The following is a 27,630-nucleotide window of genomic DNA, read 5'->3' on the forward strand; positions in this document are numbered from 1 at the left end:
GAGGCCTCCTAAACTCTCTCTCTCTCCTCTTGGAGAGGAAGGGAAATCCCATAAGCACGAAGTTGTTGGGTAACTTCGGCTTGCAAATTAGGGTTTCCCATATCTTGATGCAACCTAGTAACAAGATAATTGATAAACATGGGGGCAGCATCATTAGCACCTTCATGTGCAAAATCAAAGTTATCAATGTTCATTCTACTCTCTTGGTTATTGTTAGCCATGCTATTTATACTTATGTGTTTACTTAGTGTATTCTTTGGCAATTCAAAACCTTAGTTGCTACTCCTCTTAGCCTTTGAAAATAAGCACTTAAATATCTACACCCATGGATCGAATTGGTTAATTACAGAGAGTAGTAGACTAGGTTTAACATAGCTCCTTTCGAACTTCTTATGTCTCAATAACGGTAAAGCCATAGGCTAGTCTAAAAAGACTAGGACCAAAGCTTCCGGAGGTTCGCACCATATCCCACACAATGGTGCTCAACAAAACCGATAATAGATCACAGTCCCACTTACCTAATATAATTAACAAAATCAACCATTAATAGGCTACTTAAGGATCTCTCTTCTTAAGCAAGAAAAGAGAAACCAAATATTATGATACCAATGTAATGGAAAAGGCCTATGAACTTTCAGAATAGTGGAATTAAGAGAATTAAAGTGAGCATTTTTGTGAGATCACTTTGAGAACATAGAGGGTGAACTTGGTAGCAACATGAACATAGTACTTAATTAGCTTGGCATGAACAATACTTTTGCAAGCAAGAGAGAGAGTATTAGAGAACATGACAGAAGTTGAGGACCGGATTTACTTGGAGACTGTCCCCCCTCCAAAAGGCGTTTGCATTATAGATTCTCCCATCAAGAGAGACTTGGTACAATACAATCTTTGTTTTCCTTGTAACCTTGGGGATGCTATGAAGATGGAAAGCTTTATGCATCAACATAAACTTTGCAAAAAGCATTAAGTATCCCAAGCCTCAGTCCCAAGGACTCAAACACCTTCAAAGGTGGAGAGAGCTAGCGAGGAATGAGGGTAAGGAAGAGGAAGAAGAATCATCCATAGGAGAAAGAAATAGTTCCTCACTTATCATCACTCTTCTTTCTTAGCATAGCATAATAACATAGTAATGAAGATGAAGAAGATGGCAAGATTAATCATTGAAGCATGGCTCTTGGTTGGATTTTCATTCCATAGGCAAGATTGTTGGTGTAGGTTCTCAACTTCTCAACAAGCTTGGAGAAGGAGATGGAGCTCTTGCACTTTGCACTCCACACAATGAGAGACTTGTGTGTATGTGTGTGGGAGAGTATACCCCCTCTCATGCTTGGTACACACCTCTCTCTCTCGTATTATTTAATTATATCATTTGGACATGTGTCCTTTGAGAGAAAACACTAATTTTTTTTTTTTATGCATCTAAATTCTCATTGGAACCCTTTAATGCCTATCTAATAGGATTCAAGCACATCATGAGAGCCACATGTGGAGGATTTTGACATGTGTCTTTTATGCTTCTTAAGTCATTTGGTTTGAATTGAACACTTCAAGCACTTACTCAATCAAGCATGGAAACCATTTATGCCTCTTGAGAGTTTATCTTTGAATTGAACACTTCAAGAACGTTAGACATTTAAGCATGAGAATCACCTCAAGCTTGGGCAAGGTTCCCACAAACACTTTAAGCACTTTAGTTAGCAAGCCAATAAGCACATCATGCTTGGGTAGGACTCCCACCTCCAGGTCCTAGCTTGCCTAAGTTCAAAGGACTTTTTAACACTAAATTTTGGAGGTCTTTAATAAAGCTAACCCTAAATTCTTTTAAGCTCCATCAGATGCACATTGCCCTTTGATAGACTACCTCCTTTTGGACCCCTATTGAGATGTAACCGTCTCTCCTCTTGGTCCCTTGCTGAGGTAAATTTAGAAGCACTTATTGCACATTGCTCTTTGGTAGACCCTCTCCTTTTGGACCCCTATTGAGATGCATCCATTTCTCCTTTTAGTCCCTTGTTGAGATAGGTCTAGAAGCTAACTCTTGTTCCCCTTTTATCTTCCTGTATTAAATGATCAATTTAATATGAGAAAATCATTTGGTAAAGTTAGATATTATATTTTATGACATTACCTCTCTCTTGAAATCATAGTCGTCCTCCACTATGAGGTAAACAAGATAAAGCCTAGTCACTAGTCCATGTTTCTTAGTGGGTAGATAATCTCTTTTTACCCTATGACATCATTCTAGAATGGATGGCTAATCCATTTCGTGCTCGGGAGACTTAGTTGCTGTAAGCATGTCTGCTCTTTAGTCCATATCATACTTCCAAAGTAGAGTGACAAGTTCTACTTGGTGTTTGGGAGACGTCGTCACCACAAATATGATCCTAAGCATGCATACTTCTTAAATTTTATGCACAATAAAAGAAAGAGAATGAGACTTATAAGACAAAACATTGTTCATTTAAAATGCATTTTCATTGCTTACTCTAGTGTAGCACTGTAAGCATTGACAAGGTTCATATTATCCTTAAGCTAGGTTCCTTGCATCCATCTAGCATCTTTAAAAGGATAATTCTTAAACTTAACAAGATATCATTGGATAAAGTTACCGTTTCTTATTACCTTGTCTTCGTGTTGAAGAATCGATTCGGGTTGCAACACCTCTTCTTGATCTTCTATCTCTAGCAGGTCCTCCATTATTGGTTCTTTTGATGGCTCTCCTTTGTAAGGCTTAAGTAGGCTCACATGGTTAGCATTGTGAATGAGCCAATGGTTGGGCAACTTTAACTAATAAGCCTCTCATTGATTGGCTTAAGGATTTTAAAAGAAAGGACCATAGAATCTTTTTGCCAGTTTAGCATAATACTCTTGGTGGCTCATAGGATTCTTTCCCATAGTATGCCTTAGATGAGCCTTGAGAAACTTTAGCAAGACCCAATCATGTTTCTTAAAGGCTAAGGGATTCATGTAAGTCTCGGCTATATTCATCAATAGCGAGATCTTCCCATATACTTTAAGTAGTAAGGGACTTTTGGATCTTCCCTCTTCAACCTCAAAAGGTGCTTTCCCCATAGAAGTATGTACAATGTCATTGTACGCATACTCTATAAGAGGTAGTTACTTCTCTCATTGAAAACGTTGATCTACTTCCATGACATAGGCTTTTAGTACATTCAAGAATCTCTAGATTAGTTTTATTTCACTTTGGTCATCCGTTTGTGGATACTAGGCCGAAAGACAAATTTAATCTACTTCTTAGATTCTCAAAGAGACCCTTCTAGAAATTTCTAGTCATTCTAGGATCTTTATTCGACACTATGGATGTTGGCAAGCCATGATACTTGAAAATTTGAGATCTAAAGAGGGTTTCTATTTGATGTTCCTTAATAGTCTTTTTTGACAGGCATAGAGTGTGTTTTCTTGCTAAGCCTGTTGGCTGAAACAATCCACGTTGCTTCCCTCTATCAAATTTCAATTTTTGGTATACACGTAATTTGAAACATACTCTTGTATGTTTACATTTTATGGTAGACCAACATAAATATATTTTTACTCCTCGAAGAGTAGATTATTGAAACCCTCTTTGCCCCTCATAAGGAAAAGCGTAGACTAATGACTAAGACTTTATCTCTTCTACTTCATAGTCGAGGACCACTATGGTTTCAAGAAAGAGATAAAGTCATAAAATATAATATCTATCTATTCCAAAACTACTTTTTCATATAGAACTGATCATTTAATACGGGGGAGATGAATGGAAACAAGACGTAGAATATAAACATGTGCATATATTGGAGCTTAGAAGACCTTAGGGTTAGCTTCATTAAAGACCTCCAAAGGTTAGTGTTAAAAGTCCTTAGACCTAGGACCTTAAGCAAGTTGGGGCTGACCTTGAGGTGGGTTGTTCCCCTGCCCAAGATTGAGGTGCTTGTCGTGCTTGCTCACTAAGGTGCTTAAGGTGTTTGTGGGAACCTTTCCCAAGCTTGAGGTGCTTGTCATGATTAAATGACTAAGGTGCTTGAAGTGTTCAATTCGAACATGATCTCTCAAGAGGCATAAAAGATTGTCATGCTTAAATGACGAAGGTGCTTGAAGTGTTCAATTCAAACATGATCTCTTAAGAAGCATAAAAGACACATGTCAAGATCCTCCCAATTTTTCTCTCATGATGTGCTTGAATCCTATTGGATAGGCTTTAAAGGGGTCCAATGAGAATTTAGATGCATTTGAATAAATAATTAAGTTGTTTCTCTCAAAGAGGAAAAAGAGGACACTTGTCCAAATGATGTAATTAATATGAGAGAGAGAGAGAGAGAGAGAGACCAAGCATGAGAGGGGGGCTGATTTGGCAATCCTTATTCTCATTATGGCACACACACACACACTTTGATGGTGTGAAGCAAATAACTCCATCTCCTTATCCAAGCTTGAGAAGTTAAGAGCCTACACCAAGAACTCTTGGCTATGGAATGCAAATCCAATCAAGAGCCAAGCTTCAATGGCATGCTCATCTTCTCTACTATCTATATTACTATGTTAAGCTAAGCTACAAGAGTAATCTATGGTGAGGAAGGTACTTCTTTCTCGTATGTTACTTCTTCTTCCTCTTCCGTACCCTCATTCCCTGCTAGCTCCCTCCACCTTTGACAATGTTTGAGGTCTTGGGACTGAGGCGGGGGACAAGTTAATGCTTTCATTAAGTTGACTAAGGACATAATTTTGATGCATGAAGCTCTCCATCTTCATTGCATCAATTAGGTCTTAAGGAACACAAAGCTTGTATTGTACCAAGTCTCTCATTATGAGAGAATCTATAATACAAAATCCTTTTGGAGGGGGGGACCATCTTCAATAAATGTGGTCCTCAAATGTTGTCAACTTCTCTAATTCTCTCTCTTGCAAAGTATTGTTCATGTCAAGATAATTAGGTATAATAAATATGTTGCTATCTATCATCAAGTCTTCTCTTTATGCTCTTGAAGAACTCTCTTAAGAGTGATCGCTATAGTTATTTTAATTTCGCTATTTTCCATGTTACAAGTCCAATTCCGTTACACGTGTACTGGGCACTTATACCAATCCTCCACTTTTTGATTGTTGGTTGAGGGCCTCAGGTTATTTATAATTCCTTGAAAGGTGGTCTCATCAAGAAGTGTCTCTTTATACTTTTTGGCATTCTAAAATCAGATTTTGAGGCACTCCTATGGGTTACTAGAGGTTTCCATGGCCTCATCCTCAGTACTGTCTTTGAAAACAAGCCCACTCCTCTTCTCATGGAATTTTGATCGAGATGGTGCCCAGTGCAAAGTCTTATCTTAGGAAAAAAAACTCTAAATGTCATAGACTAAAATGTATGACCTCTCACAAATTGTAAAATTTGGCCCACCAGGTAGCATCAACACAACTTGTCTCTCATTGAACCTAGATACATCCAAAGATAGCTTGATTTTTTATAATTTCATCGATAGCATTTCACTTTGTTCCACCTCCTTTGATTTTGCCTCAAGGTTAATAACCTCCTCAATCTCAACCACTTCAATGTAGTCCTCCTCATCATCATCTTATTCATCTGGTGGTAAATCTTGTTCCTCCATGATTTCCTTAGGCTTCTTCTTAAGATTACCAATTGAGATATAGAAGAAAGACAAAGGATTCTTGGACTAGGTTGCACTCTCTTTCATGCATGGGGCACCATAAGGGTGTGTATGAGAGTGGCAACTAATGGTACTTCTTGTATGAATGTCCTTTGGTATCACAATCTTTCAAATGGAACACCACAATGTCATCAAGGATGACCCTCCCCTTTTAAACCTCCAGCTCAAACCTCTCCCTTTTAGGATTCAAGAAATCGTTATGTTGAGCTAAAAGATCATCAAGACTAAATTGTGGCATTAAAGATACATGATACCTTGTGAAACTGATTAATAGATCTTGAAGATACGCCAAAGTCAAAAAGCCTTTCATCGATGACTGTAGGGTCTTCCAAAATAAGTACCTCTTGTTTTCGTTTCTCTTTTACCATACAATTTGGTAGGTGTCCATAGACAATAGTTGAAAAATCCATCTCCCCCTTTTGTTAGGTGAGCAAATGAACCTTAGGAGCACAATGTCCTCCTTAACTGTAAAAGGTTCCGAGTCCACGTTGTCAGGAGTTTTTTGGAGCAATGGATTGCGCATATGTACATACCCATGCATGGTGCATCAAATAAAGGATTGCCCATTTTCCATAGCCAAGTGGTTACATGGGGCCCACATGTGTACAGGTAGGACAGAATGTACATAGTGCATCGATTTTCACTATTACCAGTACCAGTGTGTTTTTTCTATAATAATGAGGAGTTGGTAGCGCGTAAAACTTCTCGAGGAAGCTATCCGCGGACCGACGACATGAGATAAGCAGATGCGTAAGATGGCATCTAGTGGCGTCAGGAGGTCGAATGGGATCAATATTTGCACGTGGATAAGTACGGACACAACGTGGGTGTTTTCTTGTGATAATTATGCAGAAAGGTCATCATGAGGACCATCTTTTGGGGCCACTTCACGTGGTGGTGGGATGCATTATTGAAAAAAGCTGAGTGCCAGGTGTGCGGATGATGCAAAAAGGTGACAACTATGCACTGCGAGGTCAATTTTTGGCTTGTTCGGGGTCCGTTTGAGGTCATCTAAAAGGCCAAGGGTGCCCAAATAATAAAGCTAAGTGTGGGAACTGAAAAAATTGAGAGAAGACCAGAAAAAAACTTGGAGAGAAGAGGAGGAACAGCCGCAACTGTGTTTTTGCTCATTTTGGTGCCTGTTTTGGCTGTAAACTGCTCATCCGAGGTCGGATTTGAGCACTTTGACATTGTAGACTGGGGTTTTCGGCCGTTCCGGACGCGATGGTGCTGTCCATTTTTCCAAATTCCTCACTGTTTTTCTGCTATTTTGGCTGTGTAAATTTCTCCTGTGAGCGAAGCCTCTTCTCAAGTTTGTGATTGTATCTGGCATAATTCATCAATACTGTGTGAGCTATTTGCCCCATTGGTATTGGCCCAAGATCTATTGTATCTAAAAAAAAAAATTTATCCTCTTTTGAGCTGAGTTTTTGGGTGTGTGTATCTCTCTCTCTCTCTGTGGAGTGGGTAAACGGATAGTCTCTCTCCTCTCGCTCCATCGGTGTGTTCACTGTCTCGGCCAGGTGGGTTGTGTAAGCCGAGTGGTGCGCCATAGTGTGTGTGTGTGTGTGTGTGTGTGTGTGTGTGTGTGTGTGTGTGTGTGTGTGTGTGTATCTTCTCAAGAGTGTGTGTCGGGTTGTTATAGAGGTGTTCTGTGTGTTTCCATCCCGCTCACATTCTTTTGGCGCCCCCACAGAGGATCTTCTTCGAGTACCTTCTGCTTCAAGCTTCGAGATTCGGCATTACAGGTTGCACACTACAGGTTACAGGTTACAGGTTACAGGTACAGGTGATTCACACAGGTATAGGTAGCTGGAGTAGAGTAATATACTAGCAGTGGTGTCACTTGCAGTTGTTGTGGGTATGCATCACTTGGCGCCTGTTTGAGCGCATTGTCTGCTGGATTGTACGTTACTTGTGGAAACTTCCATTGTACGTCTTTGTGGAGCCATATTTGGTTTTATTTGGAAATCCCATCCATTTCTGAGACTTGGTCTGGAAGATAGTCATTTATGAGACTTGACTATACGCGATTTGCATAAGCCTTCGTGTGAGGGTTGATAGCGTGAGGTTTTATTGAGCTGGGGGATTCTCAAATGTGGAGATCCTTTCGGTGATACAGGTAGCTGGAGCACCCTTTTTGTGACCTCGCCATAGGCTATGTACTAGTGAGTCCTACTTGATGCTCGAGTTCTATTGTTGACAGTTTATGCATACATATACAATCTATATTTTGGGTTCACACTGCTCTACTTCTGGGGAAACTCTGCCAAAATTTTTCCAAGTTGTGATGGCTGGTTTTTGGTCTTTTGAGCCATATATGCTATTATGCTGCTGAAATTTTGGCAAATCAAAGGATAAGACATGTGTGCCTTCTTGGGAGCTGCATGGTTGACTTTAATGGATGATCAAAATGGCCCTCAATTCACTCCTTTTCATTTAACTCAAAGAATCCAGATAAATGTTCATGTGTCCAGGAAGATTTTTTTCCATAAGCGCATAGTCTTTATGTTCGGGCCAAGAAGATTACGAGAGATCCTAGAATGTCCTTTGCCTGTTGTAATTCCGATGATTAACTATGAAAACTCATTTGATGTGCATGTGTTTGTCCTTATCTAAAGTTGAGCTCCATTGAAGTTTTTGGAAATTGAGTCAGTCAAAAGTTTTGGGTTCTTGCACGTGTGTTCAAAGGGGTTCTCAAAGCATTGTAGCTTGGGTAGCCATGGCTTTCTCTTATCCGGAGTTTCATGGAAGAAGTGATGAAGATGTGGAAGACTTTTTGGAAAAGATGGAGGTTGCCTGCATTAGCAACCAGATCCATGACCCGGCGCAGATGTTACGCCTTCTCCAAATTTGTTTGAAGAGTGATGCACGATTTTGGTCTAAAGCATTTGAAGAGGAGTTGCGTGGGGCTAATCCACCTGTAATATTGAGCTGGGACAATCTAAGGCATGGATTGGAAGTGGAGTTTTTGAAGACAGAGGATCCTGACAAAGTGTGGCAAGAAGTACAGCCTTAAGTGCAAAAGGAAGGTGAGCAAGTAGATGCGTACATACGTAAGTTCTCATTGGAATGGGAGCGGATGTGCAAGGCCTTAGTACCACAAGTACCCTCTCCTGACATGATGAAGAAGGATAGGTTCTTGGCTGGTCTTTGGGAGAATATATGTTGGAGAGTGGAGCTAAAGAAGCCTAGGACATATGAAGATGCATTGGAGGTGGCAAGGAACAAAGAGTGGAAGCTGAGAAAAATGAGCCAGCTAGGAGTAGAGTGTTTGCCCATGAGGTCTGAATTTCAGCCTATGGACTCTTTGCAAGGTCGCATGCCAGGGGTTCATCATGAACCAGTGGTTTCTGTTACTCCTCAGGTTATGCCAGCAGTGGTCACTACAGCAGTGCAAGATGATGGGCTAAGGCAAGACATGAGGCAAGTGGTAGATTTAATGAAGAATCTCAGCCTAAACATGCTAGGTCCAGTGGGAAATAATCGAGGTCGAGGAAGGTTTGCAAACCAGCAAGGAGGTGAAGAAAGACCTAGGAATGGTGTTGGACAAAGCAATGGTAGGTTCTGGAGGCAAACGCCCACATGTTATAATTGTGGAGAGTTGGGTCACATCAGCCCACAATGTGATAAGCCACCAAGGATGGGGGGAGACATGTATCCATTGCCAAGACAGGTGCTAACTAGGTCCAATGATTATGGCATCGAAATTAAGGGAGATGAAGGAACGAGTGGATTAACCCAGGAGGAAAAGGGAAAGACAAAAGTGCTAAGTGTAGTCACCTTGGAGAAGGCATCAAAGCTAGAGGATACATTAGTGATGCCTATTGGGAAGAGGACCACAGAGGAAAAGGAAGGAAGAAGTGCCCCAGGTCCTAGTAAGAAGAAGGGAAAGAGCCATGACGGCAAGGATGTCAAGGCTAAGAGGAAAAGGAGGGCTCCTCACAAGTTTCATGTTTCAGATTTTCCACTAGGGGATGGGCAATTAAGCTATGACTTGAAGGAGGATCTGACAAGCAGGAAGGCCGATGTTACCGTCTTTTGGGCAGCTTATAGAGATGGTGCCCAAGCTAAAGCGACAATGGAAGAGGATCGTTAACCCAATGGAGAAAGAGCCAGAGAGAGGTTCAGTGAAGGTATTGGCAATGGATGAGCTACCAGACATTTGTCCAATAGTAGATGTGTGGCACAAAAGAAAAAATCTGGGACAAGGTTATGTGGATGGTGGAGCCCAAATATGTGTCATAACACACTCATGCGTTGAGAAGATGGGTCTTACAGTGACAGGGGTGTCAGGCTTCCGGATTAGATTGGCAAACCATCAGAAAGTAAAATGTTTGGGTGTTGTAAAGAGCTTAGAAGTGGAAGCATATGATGCAAAGGCAGTGGTTGATTTTCATGTAATGCCAGCAGGGTTGGGAGCATATCTTATTATACTGGGTAGACCTTGGTTACGTGCAGTAGGTGTTGTTCAAGATTGGCGACATGGTACGATTAGCCTCTATGGAAAGACAGGTTCCAAGAAGCTATATAATATGGACACAAGGAAATGATTGGAAGAGATTTATGAAGATGAAGATGAGTCTAGTGATGAAGACTATTCCACAGTGTCTGACGAGGACAGTGATAGTACTACCAGCAGTGATGAGGATGCTGATGTTGCATTTCTTTTGATTGACAGAGAAACCCTGGAGTCTGGTTTAGTTGCATTTGTGAATGAGGTTGAAGATGAAAGTGAAGGGCCTTATGAAGTGATTGAAGGGCTGATGAAAACCAAGGTTGAGTTGTCAAAGAAGCAGGAATTGATGACGCAAATGATCAGTGGAGACCTCTCAGCTATGGAGAAGGAGATATATTTGCACATGCTGGCTAGTTTTCTTGATTTGTTCATTACTTCATATGAAGAGATCAGAGGGTTCAAGGGCGAAGAGATGCATATAGAGCTGAAAGAAGGTGGTAAACCAGTGCGGCAAAGGCTAAGAAGGATGGGTCAAGAGCAAATGGAAGCCTTGCGGAAGAGGTGGACAAGTTATTGAAGGCAGGGTTCTCAGTCCCTGTGGAGACCGCAGAATGGGTGAGTCCAGTAGTAGTCAGTCCAAAGAAGGATGGAAAGTGGAGGATTTGTGTAGATTTTAAGACCTTAAATGCAGCCACTAAGAAGAACCCATATCCTCTTCCATTTATCGATCAGATCTTGGATTCAGTGGCACGTTATGAGAGGTACAGTGTGTGTGATGGTTTTTCAGGCTATTTTCAATTGAAGATTGCTCTTAAAGACCGAATAAAGACAACTTTCATTACGCCATGGGGCTGCTATTGCTACACGGTATTACCGTTTGGGTTGTCAAATGGACCATCTTTCTATCAAGAGAGAGCAAATTGGGTACTGGCACCATTCATTGGTAGTTGTGTTAAAGCTTTTGTGGATGACTTCTGTGTCTACAGCAGTAGGGCTGAACACCATGAGAAGTTGCAGATGGTATTAGCTCGATATGATGAATGTGGAAGACAACTAAATCCAAAGAAATGTCATCTAGCACAGCCAAGGGTGAAGTTATTGGGCCATATGGTGTCAGAAAATGGCATTGAGGCTGATCCAGACAAGGTTAAGTCTATTATTCTTCTCCCATCACCTACGAGTACGAAGAAATTGGCAAATTTTATACACAAAGTGAAGTACATGGCACGGTTTATTCCATTGTCTTCGCAGCTCCTTTATCCATTACAGCAAGTGGCAAAGCATGATCCATTGCAATGGGACGCCAAGTGTGAAGAAGTGTTTCAAGAGGTGAAAGAGGTGTTAGGGGGGTTGTCAGCCATGCAGGCTCCTGATTGGGAGCAAGTATTTTATGTGAATCCATCAGTAGGGGATGATGCCATTGGAGCCATGCTATTGCAAAAGGGGAAGGGCAGCCATTATATGAGGCCAGTGTATTGTGCAAGCCGAGTGAAGTTGGTAGCAGAGAGAAAGTTCTCGGAAGTAGAGCTAGTGATGGCCAATGTAATATTTGCTTGTCAATGATTTCGTCATTACTTGCTACCACGACCTTTTGTCTTCTTGACGAGTTATGCCTTTTTGCCATAGTTAATTAATGGCACTAACATGTCAAATGTGGTCAAGAAATGGGTAATTGAACTGCAAGAGTTTGAGTTCTCTTTTTTAGTGGAAGACAGTATAAGAGCTACCCTAGCTGATTTGTTGACCTACAAGGAGAATCCCCTCCTTGTTAAGGAAGAGGTGGTGAGAAAGGTAGTTGAAGAAGTGCCATAGATCAGCAATGCACATGTTTTGTTCTTTAATGGCTCATACAGAAAGAGCCATGATGCGGCTTCAGGGGGTATAGCACTCTACGATCCAGAGGGGAAGCTAGTATGCAAGAGAGGGTTTATTGGATGCTCATAGTAACAATGAGTCTGAATATGCTACCTTGGAAGCCGGATTACACATTTGTTTGAAGCATGGGGTGAGAAGGTTGAGCATAAAAGGTGATGCCTTGTTAGTTGTGAAGCAAGTGTTGGGTGTGTGGAAGAGCAAGAACACCTAATTGAAGGAAATGTGCTTCAGAATTAAAGGCCTGTTAAAAAAGTTTGAAGCATGGAGCATCAGACACATTGAACGTGCTCTAAATGGAGAGGCACATGAAGCAACTCAAAACATGATTGGGGAGCTATTTGTGTTGAGGACCACTTTACCTCTTTATCATGGCCGGGAAAGTTTGGCTCAAGAAGAGGAGTTTTTGCTAACAGGAATCATTTCAAAAGAGATTCAGAAGTCTAAGAAGTATGGTTTTGTGCGTGGAGCATACAGGTACAAGCTGATCTCGTGTCGAGACGTGTACCTTGGCGGGAGGAGCTTTATAGAGTGTTGGAAGAGAATCATGAAGGCGCATGTGGCGGCCATTTTGCTCTAAAGATCACCTTGAATAAGATCTTGCAAGAGGGGTATGTATGGCCTAGTTTGCACAAGGATGTTCACCATTGGTGTAGGTCTTGCAATAGGTGTCAAGCATTTGGGAAGAGAGTGTTGAAGCCAGAGTTACGAAAAACCATTATCGTGTTTGATGTGTTTGAAAAGTGGGGGATTGATGCAATAGGCCCGTTACCTATCACAAGCAGGGGAAAAAGGTATATTTTGACTGTAGTTGACTATCTCTCTAGATGGGCAGAGGCTATAGCAGTAAAACAAATCACTGCAAAGGATGTGGCAAAATTTGTGTATGATGAAATATGTTGCAAGTTTGGGGTGCCATTGGAGCTACTTTCAGATAAGGGGACAGGATTTAGAGCTAACTACTAGACTTTTTATGCGCAAAGATGAAGATTAGGCACCAGCATACCACTCCTTATTATCCACAGTGTAATGGCTTAAATGAAAGATTCAATGGTGAGTTGGTACAAATTCTTTCAAAAGTGACAGAGCACCAAGGAAAGAATTGGGATTTGGAATTGCCTAGTGCATTATGGGCTTACCGTACTTCGGTGAAGACAGGTACAGGGTTTACTCCATTTCATTTGGTATATGGAAAGGAAGCATTATTGCATGTGGAAGTAGAGTTGCCTACTGTCAAGATGCTAGAAAAGTTGCTTGGGCCGCCTAGTGATGCATTCAAAGAGAGGCTGTTACAATTACAAGAGGTTCAACTGGATAGGATGAGTGCATTGGAACATTATGGGCAGATGCAGGATAAGGCTTTCGCAAAGATAAATGAAAAGGTCAAAAGTAAGGGTATCAAGAAGCATGACTTGGTTTTACGCTACAACAGTAAGCTGGACAACACCTTCCCTTTCAAGGTAGTGGAGTGTTTTCCAAATGGTACTTATCAGTTGGCTAACCTGGATGGGATTCTACATAAGTCAAGGGTAAATGGATTGCGTCTTAAATTATATCATGCCAGGTTAATGATGGTGGAGCAAGATGAGCTGTCTGTGGAGCAAGTAATGTCTGTGAGGGATGAGGAGACCTGTGACGCAGCAAGTCTCATATCTCTTTTTGCTGCTGCTGATCATAAATGATCTAGCAGGCTAGGGGATGGGCAAATTATTTCAGGAGTTTTTTGGAGAAATGGATTGCGCATATGTACATACCCATGCATGGTGCATCAAATAAAGGATTGCCCATTTTCCATAGCCAGGTGGTTACGTGGGGCCCACATGTGTACAGGTAGGACAGAATGTACATAGTGCATCGATTTTCACTATTACCAGTACCAGTGTGTTTTTTCTATAATAATGAGGAGTTGGTAGCGCGTACTTCTCGAGGAAGCTATCCGCGGACCGACGACATGAGATAAGCAGATGCGTAAGATGGCATCTAGTGGCATCAGGAGGTCGAATGGGGTCAATATTTGCACGTGGATAAGTACGGACACAACGTGGGTGTTTTCTTGTGATAATTATGCAGAAAGGTCATCATGAGGACCATATTTTGGGGCCACTTCACGTGGTAGCGGGATTCATTATTGAAAAAAGCTGAATGCCAGGTGTGCGGATGATGCAAAAAGGTGACAACTATGCACTGCGAAGTCAGTTTTTGGCATGTTCGGGGTCCGTTTGAGGTCATCTAAAAGGCCAAGGGTGCCCGACTAATAAAGCTAAGTGTGGAAACTGAAAAAACTGAGAGAAAACCAGAAAAAAACGTGGAGAGAAGAGGAGGAACAGCCGCAACTGTGTTTTTGCTCATTTTGGAGCCTGTTTTGGCCGTAAACTGCTCATCCGAGGTCGGATTTGAGCACTTTGACATTGCAGACTGGGGTTTTATTTTTCTGCTGTTTTGGCTGTGTAAATTTCTCCCGTAAGAGAAGCCTCTTCTCAAGTTTGTGATTGTATCTGGCATATTTCATCAATCCTGTGTGAGCTATTTGCCCCATTGGTGTTGGCCCAAGCTCTATTGTATCTAAACATCAGAAATTCTCCTCTTTTGAGCTGAGTTTTTGGGTGTGTGTGTGTGTGTGTCTCTCTCTCTGTGTGGAGTGGGTAAACGGATAGTCTCTCTCCTCTCGCTCCATCGGTGTGTTCCCTATCTCGGCCAGGTGGGTTGTGTAAGCCGAGTGGTGCCCCATAGTGTGTGTGTGTGTGTGTGTGTGTGTTTGTGTGTGTGTGTGTGTGTGTGTGTATCTTCCCAAGAGTGTGTGTCGGGTTGTTATAGAGGCGTTCTGTGTGTTTCCATCCCGCTCACAACGTCTTCAACATCCACAACTGAGCTCAGGCAAGGTCCTTTGTCCCCATAATACCCTCAGACTCGTATGATGTGTCCTCCCTACCAATAATATCCATAGACTCGGTGAAGTTAGCATTTCTGTTCACTGAACCTTTTAACCACTACAAAGGATCCTCTTCTCTGTGTTGGGCCCAAATGCACACTCTGGATCCAGTTTTTGTCTCTTAAACACCATATTAGTGAATTTTTCAATTCCCACGTCAAATCTTAGCCAAAGTTTTGAGTGCATGGCTTGGAAGATCTTTTCAAGTACTATCTTGTGGAAGGATTTGATTTTTGGAAAATGGTTTGAGATGTGTCCATATGGCCAAATCTTCATGACATTTGTGATTCCCAAATTGGCTCTAAAGTCTCAAACTCTCTAAATATGGTGTCCTTAATTCTACCAAGCAAAACGAAGAACATTTTGAGATTTTTGCACAAAAGTAGTTATTTATTTACATTAAACATATATGTAAGTGAAAATAATAAAACATCTATCCCCCTATACATATGTATACACATTTAATACTTACACACACACACACACACACACACGTACATGTACAACTATCTCATTTTGTCCGCGCACTTCAAATGGCCAGGAATCTCCACTCCTTTTGTGGATAATATCCTTAAAAGGGTAGTTGGCATTGGGCTTCTAGTCCTCATAAAATTCCCCTCTTAGGGGGGAGTGAATTTTCTTGGGGAAACTTACTAGGCAATAAATCCCCTCTCCCACTCTCTATGCAATACCCATTTATGTCACCAGGCTCTCCTCACGACCATTCTTACACACACACACACACACACACCAACCCCCCCCCCCTTGGGTTAATGTGGCGACTGCAGCAACTGGAGCATCTTCTCATGATAACACAATAAGGCTGCTTTATGCTATGACTATTATTTCTCAAATCTTGTACTAGAACCAATATTTATAAACCAGGTGAGGGTTTTACCCCTCACTTTGGTGCTCGTTTTTTCTGTGTGTGAGAGCATATAAATAGTGAGCTTTTCTGAGTACTTGAACTACTGCATACTGAATTGCAATGGACATGGTGGAACACAAGGACACATCTTCGGTTGGTTAAAAAGCTATGATTTTTGAGTTTGCAATACTCTACAAAAGCATGCTTAAGACTTTGTTGGTTAATGATGGTTACGCCCATTTACTGGTTGGATTAGCGATTCGTCTGCGTCATTTCTCTCACATGGGTTTGCGCCACTATTTATTGTCTCACTTGCGAATTCTTGCTCACTTATTGGCTTGATAAAAATCACACATTTATGAGGTTTTTTGCTCATGCTTAAGGATATTGGCGCTATAAGTCTCTGGTTTTCTATCGAATACTCTCTGTCCATGTCTTTATGTTGTCGTAAACCTGGTGGATTTTAAAACTTAGGGTAGCGTACTTACCCATGAAAAATAGTTAGTGTTTTTTGTATTACTTAACACCTAAGGGTGATTGATTGACTGTTTGACTGCATACCGTGATATTACTCTTAACCAAAGTTACTAGTGTGCTAATGAGATTACCTTTGATGTTGTAGCATTTTTTTAAAACTAGATTGGATTACTAATTGTGGTATGGTAGTTTCCATATAGGGTTTGATTTTTCCTAGCTAAGTCGGCGACCTTGAAAACTATCAATGGTTTATTTTTTGACTAGATTGGATTACTAATTGTGGTATGGTAGTTTCCATATAGGGTTTTATTTTTCCTAGCTAAGTCGGCGACCTTGAAAACTATCAATGGTTTATTTTGGTTCTAAAGTTGTGGATTCAAAGACATTTCTTTATGCTATGTAGAGAAACAAGACAAAAAGTTAGGTTAAAATCTCGTATATAATTTGATAAATGTTGAGAATTGACCTATAGATTGCTTAGGGGATTATGACAGTTGGATCAGAAGGGGTCGTGGCCTTTTGATCAAGAATCATATGTATAGTATCACCTCATAGTTTTTGCCCTAAAAAATGGGGCTAAATAGACACCAATACTTATAACTACTCTAAAGAGCTCTTAAAAACACAATAGAGAACTGGTTTACATAAACACTTTGGATAGTTGTTTTAAAAAAATTGTAAGTTGGACATGGATAACAACTGATATAGTCCATTGACACGTGTAAAACACATCCAAGGGTAACGAATGTGTTGTCTTGTTTGGATGGATGCAAGTGAGGACTCTATCCTTTCTTGGAATTCTTTTAACTTGAAGCAATTATCAGTCCGTGACTTCACTGGCTCCTAGTATTGGAACTACTTCTTTGATCGGTTATTGTCATTTTACATTAGAATGAGATCTCATTCGTATAGCCATGTACAATGAAAATTCTAAGACTGAGGCATGTCTACACTTGTGAACTAGATTTAGTTAGAGATACCACAACCCGGAAAAGTTTAGCTAAAGGACTAAATCAAATCCCCATTTTTCCCAAAAAACCATATCTTTCTCTATCAGCTTTACTTAGCTGCCTAACTGACCTTGTCAGTACTCTCCAATTGGAGAAGACAGTCCTATAGGAGTTAGCTAAATTGGTTAAACAAAGTTTATTTCAAAAAATCTCGCTTATACCATACAAATGGCTATCTACTAAAAGTTTCTGGATCACGTCAAATCTTGGAGTTGAACTACAGAAGCTCTTACAAGATTGGTTTATAGTAGGACTGGATAAAAACTCCAACTGTCCCACTTTTATATGCAAAAATCTAGCTTGGAAAGCAGCTCACTCTCAACTATCTGGGAGGGAATTCACACCGCTAAACATATCTCCTTGTGAGGTTACTGATATATTTTCCAAAAATCTTTCAAATCTTAAGCTTCTTGTGCTTTTTCCCACCTATAAACTTCATAAGCATAAATTTAGACGGATATCAGATGCTTCGAATGGTATTTTTACTGACATTACTAAAGATGTCACCCTTTGCCTTGACCTTGTATTCTCAGAATTTGAAGCTATTTGTGCAACCAAACAACAAATCTGTTCAGATATTCCATCTCTTCACAACAGACATCACTCAATGCTACGAAAATATACCTCTGGAAGGTGAATTAGGGTTGAAAAATATTTTACTACACATGGTTAGGTTAGCATTTAAACATGCTAGAAGGAATGGTTTTTTCTATATTTTCTCTCTCTAATAAACCTAGAAGGATTAAGAAACCCCACTTCTCTCACCCCTTACACTTCAATGAGGAAAATCTAGCTAAGTATATTTCCTGGATTCTTGATAACTACACTATTCTCTTCGGAGGATGATGCTTTAACTAAAGCCTGGGAATTCCTATGGGATTCTCATGTTCTCCCCTTATGTGTAATTTATATTTAGCCTTTTTTGAGTACAAATGGTTTCTCTGAACCATGGGTGATAAAATCAACTATCATAAACTCTCTCTATTCAAACACACGTATAGGTATATGGATGACATATTAGGCCTCAATAATAAAACCTTTTCAAAAAATATTAATCTTATTTATCCAAACTGCCTTAAGATTGAACCAACTTTTGGCCATGGGTTTCCTACAACCTCTGGCTTCTTTTCTACTTTAGTACAATTCCTTAATTTTACAATCACACTTCACAACCCCTATAAATGGTGTCTATGACTACTATTTTACTTGGAAAAGAGGCTTAAAAAGAGCAGTAATCGACCACATAAAGCAACTCTTAGTACTTGTGTCAGCCTCCTATATTTGATCTTATATTCTTTCTCTAACTACCTCTTAGGATGGGAAGACATCAAGCTACTTATTCAGAAGTTTTACCTTAATGAATTCAAAAGGAGTGACCTGATAAGGTGTCGAAATGATTGGTCTGGCTTACTTTTCAGACATGAAAACCTCATCTCTCTATTTAGGTAGTAGGCCCATACACAATGGGCCTATTACCGACCCATTGTGTATGGTGCCTGGGACACGGCGGGTACACACACACAGTTACATGTACAACTAACTGCTTTTGCTCGGGCACTTCAAATGGCTAGGAGTCTCCACTCCTTTCGTGGGATACTCTCCTTAAAATGGTAGTTGGACTTTGGGCTTCAAACACAGACAGCCTATTGTGTTGCCGCTGGAGCATCTTCTTGTGATAACACAATAGGCTGCTTTTTGCTGTGAATACTATTCCTCAAATCTTGTACCAGAACTGGTATTTATAAACCAGGTGAGGGTTTTACCCCTCACTTAGCCTTGGCTCTTGTTTTTTATGTGTGTGAGAGAATAAATAGTGGGCTTTTCTGAGTACTTGAACTACTGCATAATACTGAGTTGCAATGGACATGGTGGAACACAAGGACACGTCTCAGGTTGGTTAAAATGCTATGATTTTTGAGTTTTCAATACTCTGCAAAAGCATGCTTAATACTTAGTTGGATAACGATGGTTACGTCCATTTATTGGTTGGATTAACAGTTCGTCTGCGTTATTTCTCTCACATGGGTTTGCGCCACTGTTTACTGTCTCACTTGCGGATTCTTGTTCACTCACTGGCTTGATAAAATCACACATTTATGAGGTTTTTTGCTCATGGTTAAGGATATTGGCGCTATAAGTCTCTGGTTTTCTAAGGAATACTCTCTGTCCATGTCTTTATGCTGCCGTAAACCTGGTGGACTTAAAAACTTAGGATAGTGTACTTACCAATGAAAAACAGTTGGTGGTTTTTGTACTACTTAACACCTAAGGGTGATTGATTGACTGTGTGACTGCATACCGTGATATTACTCTTAATCGAAGTTACTAGTGTGGTAATGAGATTATCTTTGGTGTTGTAGCATTTTTTGACTAGATTGGCTTACTAATTGTGGTATGGTAGATTCCATATAGGATTTGATTTTGCCTAGCCAAGTTGGCTACCTTGAAAAATATCAATGATTTATTTTGGTTCTAAAGCTGTGGATTTAGAGACATTTTTTTATGCTGCTTAGAGAAACAAGAAAAAATGTTAGGTTAAAAATCTGGCAATATAATTTGATAAATGTTAAAAATTGACCGATAGATTGCTTAGGGGATTATGACACTTAGATCAGAAGGGGTCGTGGGCTTCTGATCAAGAATCATATGTATAGTATTACCTTAGAATTTTTGTCGTAAAAGAATGGGGCTAAATAGAAATCAATTCTTATAACCACTCTAAAGAGATTGTAAAAAAACAATAGAGAATTGGTTTACATAAACACTTCGGATAGTTGTTTTAAGTTAAAAAAATTGTAAGTTGGACATGGATAACAACTGATATAATCCATTGACACGTGTAAAACACATCCAAGGCTAACGAATGTGTTGTCTTGTTTGGATGGATGCAGGTGAGGACTCTATCCTTTCTTGGATTTTTTTTGGCTTAAAGCAATTATTAGTCCGTGATTTCACTGGCTCCTAGTACTAGAACTACTTCTTTGATCGGTTATTGCCCGGGGCGGTCACTTATCAAAAGCTTCCTATATCACGTGCGTTCAAGAGGTTATTAATAATACCTCAATATACATACTATATTTACACTACGTGCCTATTTAAAAAACCCCACCCCCCTCTGTATGTATACATTTTGATACATTTTGATCTTTTAATAATCCTCTCCGGTTAACTCACGTGATAGCATACACATTCTAAAAAGTGACCGCCCCGGGGGTTATTGTCATTTTACATTAGAATGAGATATCATTTGTATAGCCATGTACAAAGATAATTCTAAGACCAAGTTGTTTTTGTACTAATCATTATCACTTTTCTAAAACCAGTTGTCCTTTGAGCGTAAAAGTTCATTTGTGTCTTATTATATAAGTAAAACATCTACACACACACTTACATATATATTGATGTGCACGACTAAGAGAGAGTTTGACCAAACTAGGCAGTCTTTCATGCTTAGGAAATAGGACGTAGCTAAGTAGATAGTATAGTAGCTTGATTTAATGGAATGAGATAATTTTCACACACAAGAGATTAGAGAGAGAGAGAGAGAGAGAGAGAGAGAGAGAGAGAGAGAGAGAGAGAGCACAATATACGTGGTTCACCCAATGTGGGTTACATCCATGGGAAAGAAGCCACTCGATGGCTTTAGTACTTTAAACTAGAAGCAGGTTACAAAGATTTATACCCTTAATGGAGCTCCCATCTTGCTTCACTCTCACCACCTCACACACACCTTGTTGCATCAACTTCACAATGCATCACAATGCAACATTTTGTGTGTAGAAAAGGCCTCCTTTTATAGGCCAAAAGGGCTTCTCTCTCTCATGAGAGGCAGCCGTGTAGCGGCCCTTGTGTAGACAAGTCCAAGTTGGACTCTCCAATGTGCCCATGTGTGGCCGCCTTTGAGAAGACAAGTCCGCCTTGAAATCGACCACCGGTCATCGGCCATTGACTTTCGAACTTCGGCCACCCGCCATTGACTACTGACCATCGGTCAACCCACCATTTTTCGACCACTTTCTGATTGCCATCCGACCATAATATTTTGACACAAAGGAATATTTCGACGAGTGATTTTCTTTATGCACGATGACTTCTCCTCATAACAGGGGCCTTACAAATGTGCATTTTCAATACTAAAAATTGTTCCCACCCCAAGCTTAAGGTGCTTGAGGTGCTTGATGATTGAGATGCTTGAGGTGCTTGATGATTGATATGCTTGAGATGCTAGGGCTGTACTTGAGGTGAGAACCCAGCCCAAGCTTAAAGTGCTTAGGCCAAGCTTGTAGTTGGAACTGGGCCTAAGCTTGAGGGGCTTGAGGTGTCAAAAGTCAAAGATCCAATCCCTACAAGGAGGGGGCGAGCCCTACATGAGGGGGGATGAGAGAGAACACCCACACACTCACACAAGATGTACTTGGTACAAAGAAAGTATAGGGACACTTGTCAATTTCCTCCTCATGTTGCCCTCATGGTATGCCTGAAGCCTATTGGTTGGCCACCGAAGGGGTCCAATGATAATTTAGGAGACTTAATTAATTGTCTTTGAATTTATCAAGTCCTCTCTCTCAAAGGGGAAAGGGGGAAACTTGTCCCAAGGCTACACTTGTTGCTTGTAATGCCTCCTGCTTGTGATTGGCTAGGCCTGGAGGGGTCCAATGAGCTTCAAACATGAGCTACAAGGGGGGGTCGACCAAAGCAAGCTAGGGGGTTTCTTAGGGGGTATACTCTCCCACACACACCCAAACACACTCTCATTATGCATTGTGAAAAGTGCAAGAGCTCCCTCTCCTTCTCCAAGCAAGTAGAGGTTGAGAGCCTACACCAACACTCTTGGCTATGGAGTGCAAATCCAACCAAGAGCCATGCTTCAATGCTTAAGCTTTCCATCTTCTTTATCTTCATTACTATGCTATTATGTATGCTAGCAAGAATAGTTATGATAAGGGAGGAACTAATTCTTTCTTGTATGAAATGTTTCTTCTTCCTCTTCCCTACCCTCATTCCCTGCTAGCTCTCTCCACCTTCGAAGGTGTTTGAGGTCTTGGGACTGAGGCTTGGGATAGTTAAAGCTTTCTTCAAAGTTTATAACATGCTTGTGATACATGAAGCTTTCCATCTTCATTGCATCACCTAGGTCATAAGGAACACAAAGATTGTATTGTAACAAGTCTCTCTTGATGGGAGAAATCATAATACAAATGCCTATTGGAGGGGGGACCGGCTACACATAAATCCAGTCCTCAACTGTTGTCATGTTCTCTAAATTCTCTCTCTTGCAAAAGTATTGTTCATGCCAAGTTAACTAATTGCTATGATTATGTTGCTATCTTCAATTATGTTCACCCGATGTGCTCACAAAGTAATTTCTTAAAAGTATTCTCATTAATTTTTGCTACTCTCAAGTTAATATGCCAATTCCATTACATCTCTTATATTGGAGCTTTTCATTCTATGCAAACAACCTAGGGCTTCTTTACCTTGCAAGAAGTACAATCCCAAAGACCATATTCCAAACAGAAATTTTGTCAAGCACATTGAGTGCTTTAATGGATTCACCATGTGGCAACCAAAAGCACTGCCAACCATGAGATTTTTAGTCAAGAGCCCCTCAAAAACAATATGATAATGTTGCATGCCTTGAATAGGGTCTCCCATTGGAAGTACCTAGCAACAAGTGTTGTGGAAGAGACATTAGCCTGTACAAGCAACTTAAGGTACCCATTACTACAAACATCAACATGTATCTTATTGCTTTGGTAATTATTCTTCTGCTGACCACAAATGATATCTTCAAGTTAGCATTACCATTCTGTTCCTCTCATGCAATACTTTTGACTTAGGGTAAAGGTGCCAAGTTAAGGACACTCAGGCCGGGATAGCTTGATCATTATCTCAAACCTTATTTAGGCGAGGAATGGTGCAAAATGATACATGAGAGGAGGTCTTCCATGCGCAAAAGGTGGGACTACCTCATTGAAGTCACGATGTGCATTTTCATTTCACTGTGTACCAAAAGTAAGCACCAGTGGCTAGACCCATGCATGTCCCATGAAAAGGACACGTATGATGCGGATTGAAAGATATTTTGACGGATTAGATTTGAACATGTCAAGCTTCGGTTGTAGAAATTACTGATATTTCCAATTTTCATCATTAAAAATCAGTGAAATTAGTAAAAATCGATTCTGGAAGCTAGGGGGGCTGTGTGGAGCTGTGGGGAACCTGCCCAGGACTAGATTTAGCGCAGCAGGGGACGTTTTTGGAGCTGTAGGGCTGCTTGGGATGCAAGTTACTACCATTTTCCAACCTGTGAGTGCCCAGAAACCTATAAATATGACCCTTGCTTCACAATTTCAGACAAACTCGGAGCCTTGGCACACTCTCTCTCATCTAGAGAGACCGCTACGCAAAAATCACTAGAGATTAAGCTCTAGTTGGTTAATTAAACGATAATGAGCCTAATCCTTCTTAATTAGCAAAGCTAGGTTAACCTATTTTCTTAATAAATTAAAGATTAATCCTATGTATACTCAAAAAATCCTCTCTTAATTAAATATTTTTTGCTGATTATTGTGATTAAGCTTAGGGATATTAAGCAAATTAATTATTATATCATATTAGGGCTGAAATGTACCATTACACTCACACGATCGTCGATGCTTTTCTGCAAAATAAGTGCTCGTTGAGTGGCCTACTATAGGGCCCCGTACATTATTGGGAATTTTACCCAAATATTGCTTAGTTTAATTGGGGATTCGCAACAGCTCTATGAATAGCCTGAGTAGGAGAGCAAGTAAGAGCAAAAGAAAGAGTAGGAGAGGATGGTGTGTAAGGGCGTGCTCATGAGATGTGAAAATTGCATCTACCAAACCCATTTTTTGAATTTTAGGTGGCTACCAAGCCTTCCAAGCGGTCATGCACATATTATTGAGCTTACAACGCTACCTTGTGGAGATTGATGGAGCTAAAGTGATGACTAAGCCTCCTGTGAGCACCATCTAAGCTTGTGTTTGCTTTGGGCATGAAAGATTCGAAATAAGTTGGTGCCATGTAAACTGCCCTTGCCCTTGCCATTGCCCGTGAGACATCCCAATCAATGTGTGGCTTGAAATTGTGAAACCACTTAATGCCCAAAATAACATCACGTCCACTTAATTTAGCAACCCCAAATTGACGAGTAAATTGAACTCGGTGCATGTCAAGATCTGCATGGTGACATTCAGGAGAGACAAAAAAATTTATGCTCTCCCAGAATCCCATCACCGGGTAGGTGGGAATAGGAGTCGACGGGAGATGGACACGAGCCATGATGGCCTCACTAATGAGTCTTGTGTGCTAGAGAGTGAAATGACACAACCACTTTTTTTGACTTTTATTTTGTCCATAGCATTGTATTTAATTTTTTATTTCTTTTGGTCATAGCATCCTCATCACGGAGGAGCTTCTTAATATATAGCTTGGGTTGGTTTGTCACTAATCAAAGTCGACTTCAGGCAGCGAAGCGTAATATGGCGGGAGACGAAACCGAAGGAGCAGGCGGCTGTTTGCTAGCAGAGGCTCGCTTGCCAGAGCAGCGCAAAGTGGATGGCAAGCTCTTTCCTTTGGTTCTCACGCCTCCTTCACCCTCTGAGTCTGTCATTGATGCCTGCGAGCTACTCCACACATGCCGGGCTTTCTTGGAGCAGAAGCTCAAAGAGCATGGCGCCCTCCTCCTTCGCGGGTTTCCGCTACGCAATGGCTCCGATTTCCACTCTGCTGTGGAGTCTCTCGGCTGGCAGACGAGGTCTTATATTGGGTCTGCCCCACGCAGCCATGTTGTAGGGTCTGTCTACACGGCCAATGACGCTGATCCTGATAAATTCATCAATTTTCATCATGAAATGTCTCAGGTGTGAGAGGCCACATTCTTCAACACTAGTGGGCATGCATGCACATGTGTGTGTGTGTGTGTGTGTGTGTACAAACAAAACAAAAGTGTGAGTGTGAGTGTGTGTGTGTGTGTGAGAGAGAGAGAGAGAGAGAGAGAGAGAGAGAGAGAGAGAGAGAGTTTCTCTTTCCGATCTATGTGTGTGCATTTTGTGTATTTTAACACCTATCTATGTCTCTTTTACCACAAATTACAGATCGCAGATGTTGCAACTTGGCCCTCCAAAGTGCTGTTCTTTTGCGAGACGCCTCCACTGGAAAGGGGACAGACACCGCTTGTTATGAGCCATAAAGTCACTCAGGGTGTATGGATGCAGTGCCCTGATTTTATGCAGAAACTAGAGGATTTAGGGCTGCTTTACCTGAAGGTTCAACCATTAGAGAAGGACCTCCGTTATATTTCTCTTCAAGGTTGGCCGACAGTGTTAGGGACAAGCGATCGGAAAGAGGCAGAAGAAAGGTCGGTAGTACAGTACTTATCATGTTTCATGTTTCTTGCTAAGTTAGCATAGTTACAAAAGGCCTTGCATAGTTGCATATGTAACTGATAACTATGCATCACATGACCACTACCTAAGTAGCTAATAGCAAATGGAGCCGGTAGCAATACTTTTCATTGGATCTTAGTCGGTGATCAAGGTGACAAGTGGGTGCATAGATTCATTAAGTCATATTCAAGGCTTGTGGTAACAAATTTATTGAGCTGGCTTTAAATCCTTTTCATTGTGATCTGAGAAGGAAAATGCCATAGTTGAGAAGGTAAACACGATATATATTTCAAATCTATAACTACATAGTGTAAAAGCTCAGACAGGTTTAGTCCCTTTGCATCCAGATCTGAGAGGGTAATTTCTCTGGTTGAACTGGCTTTGGATAAAGCGAACCTATCTTTCTCAAAGCCCTGGGACTCGTAGCCACATCAATTCCAATTCAAAAGCTCTTTGAAAGAGACGGACATCGATTTCAAGCTTCTCAAAAGAGACGAAAACTGTGTCTGTCTTCTTTAAACAAAGTGAAGTTAAACCAAGATTAAGAAATCGAGACACAAGAATAACTATGTATTTGGGTCTGTCTTTAAGGAGTTGTTAGGGGGCTCAATTAACTTGGTTGCATTTTTATCTACTTTGGGTGTTTCGGTTATGCCCTCGATTTGTTTGCGGGTGCTGCGTCATGATATGTCGTGTGCAGAGTTTTGATGTGCTGACAGTGAAGGCTTGATCTTGGTTGACAAAACACAATTAGGGATGCCCACTTGACAAAGGAGGAACATTTTGTGAATTGGAGGGTTAGAGAGGGGGTTTGAACTCCTATAAGTTGTGATTCTTTGTTTTCAGAGCCAAAGAGATATTCAATTCGAAGGTGGAATGGCTTCCAGGAGGCGACATGAAACTGGTCACTGGACCTGCAAAGGCCACAAGAAATTTTGGTCGAGAACACAATGCATGGTGCAACACAATCACAATCTTCTATAGTGGCACAAGCCACAAAATCGGAATTTCTCTCGAGCACCCGTACGATGTGGTCTTTGGCGATGGGTCCCCATTGCCAGCAGATGCAGTCGAGACTTCCCGGAAGATCCTAGAGGAGAATAGTGTGGACATTCCTTGGAAGCAAGGGGACTTAATGATTTTGGATAATTTTTCAGTGCTGCATGGTAGGAGAGCTTACAAGCCTCCGCGACAAATCTTGGTTACTTTGTGCAGGTAATTAAGGTTGTTGAAGGTTTTCTTATACCGCTCTAGGAGGGTGCTAATGACAGCTACTCAGGTTTGTTTCTCAAGCACCTCTCTAATTGTATTTGCCATATTTTGACATATTTGTATTTGATATAATAAAGAACCTGTGTGACAAGTACATATATTATAGGTGACCTTCTCGGGTTTTAAAATAGAACCCAATTGATCATGGTCACATATATTATAGGTGACCTTCCCTAAGGTTTCTCTATACCTCCTTGAAGTATGCAAAGAATTGCTCGTTTGTAAATATCGGCTATTAGAATGCAAGGTCTAGCATTCTTAAAGCTTGTAATACATATCTGTATCTAATAACAAGGCTTGATGACAAGCTTCCATATAAAAGTTCATCTATACAGATACTTTTCTTGAATGGTGTTAGTTTTATACTTAGGAATATTCTTGGTCAATTGTGTTTTGAGCTTGAACTTGTGATTTATGTATATGCAAAAGGTTCCCAAGAAAATATCAGAAGGTTCATACTCTCATGTTAATTAAATCAAGACCCTCGGGCCCTAAACGACGCTTTTCAATTTAAATCAAGACCCTGAGGCACACACTTCTAAGGTCCAATATTATGTCTTCTCCTAAGTACATTTCTTCTTACCAAGCTCCCATGTCACCACCTCTGCCCTAACAACTTCCTCTACCAAACAGCGACACTTTCGCATTATTCCTCCTCAGAAAGGAATCCTA

The 27,630-nt window shown here is 40.8% G+C and overlaps 1 protein-coding gene across 1 annotated transcript; it reads left to right on the top strand.

Moving 5' to 3' along the window:
- The first annotated feature begins 24,738 nt into the window (after window positions 1–24,738).
- On the top strand, window positions 24,739–27,307 carry LOC147446263 (clavaminate synthase-like protein At3g21360). Its single transcript, XM_086526202.1, has 3 exons — window positions 24,739–25,161; window positions 25,396–25,658; window positions 26,533–27,307. The coding sequence occupies exons 1-3, from the start codon at window positions 24,781–24,783 to the stop codon at window positions 26,903–26,905; spliced, it is 1,017 nt and encodes a 338-aa protein (XP_086382328.1). The 5' UTR covers window positions 24,739–24,780; the 3' UTR covers window positions 26,906–27,307.
- The last annotated feature ends 323 nt before the right edge of the window (window positions 27,308–27,630 follow it).

The sequence above is a fragment of the Adiantum capillus-veneris genome, chromosome 12 (genome assembly GCF_014529385.1).
Source record: "Adiantum capillus-veneris isolate H3 chromosome 12, ASM1452938v2, whole genome shotgun sequence".
Taxonomy (NCBI): Eukaryota; Viridiplantae; Streptophyta; class Polypodiopsida; order Polypodiales; family Pteridaceae; genus Adiantum; species Adiantum capillus-veneris.

Bases quoted from the DNA above. Each gene is read 5' to 3' on its own strand.
- LOC147446263 (XM_086526202.1), top strand. From the start codon at position 24,781: ATGGCGGGAGACGAAACCGAAGGAGCAGGCGGCTGTTTGCTAGCAGAG. The intron at 25,162-25,395 runs GTGTGAGAGGCC...CACAAATTACAG, and splicing joins TTCATCATGAAATGTCTCAG to ATCGCAGATGTTGCAACTTG. The intron at 25,659-26,532 runs GTCGGTAGTACA...CTTTGTTTTCAG, and splicing joins CGGAAAGAGGCAGAAGAAAG to AGCCAAAGAGATATTCAATT.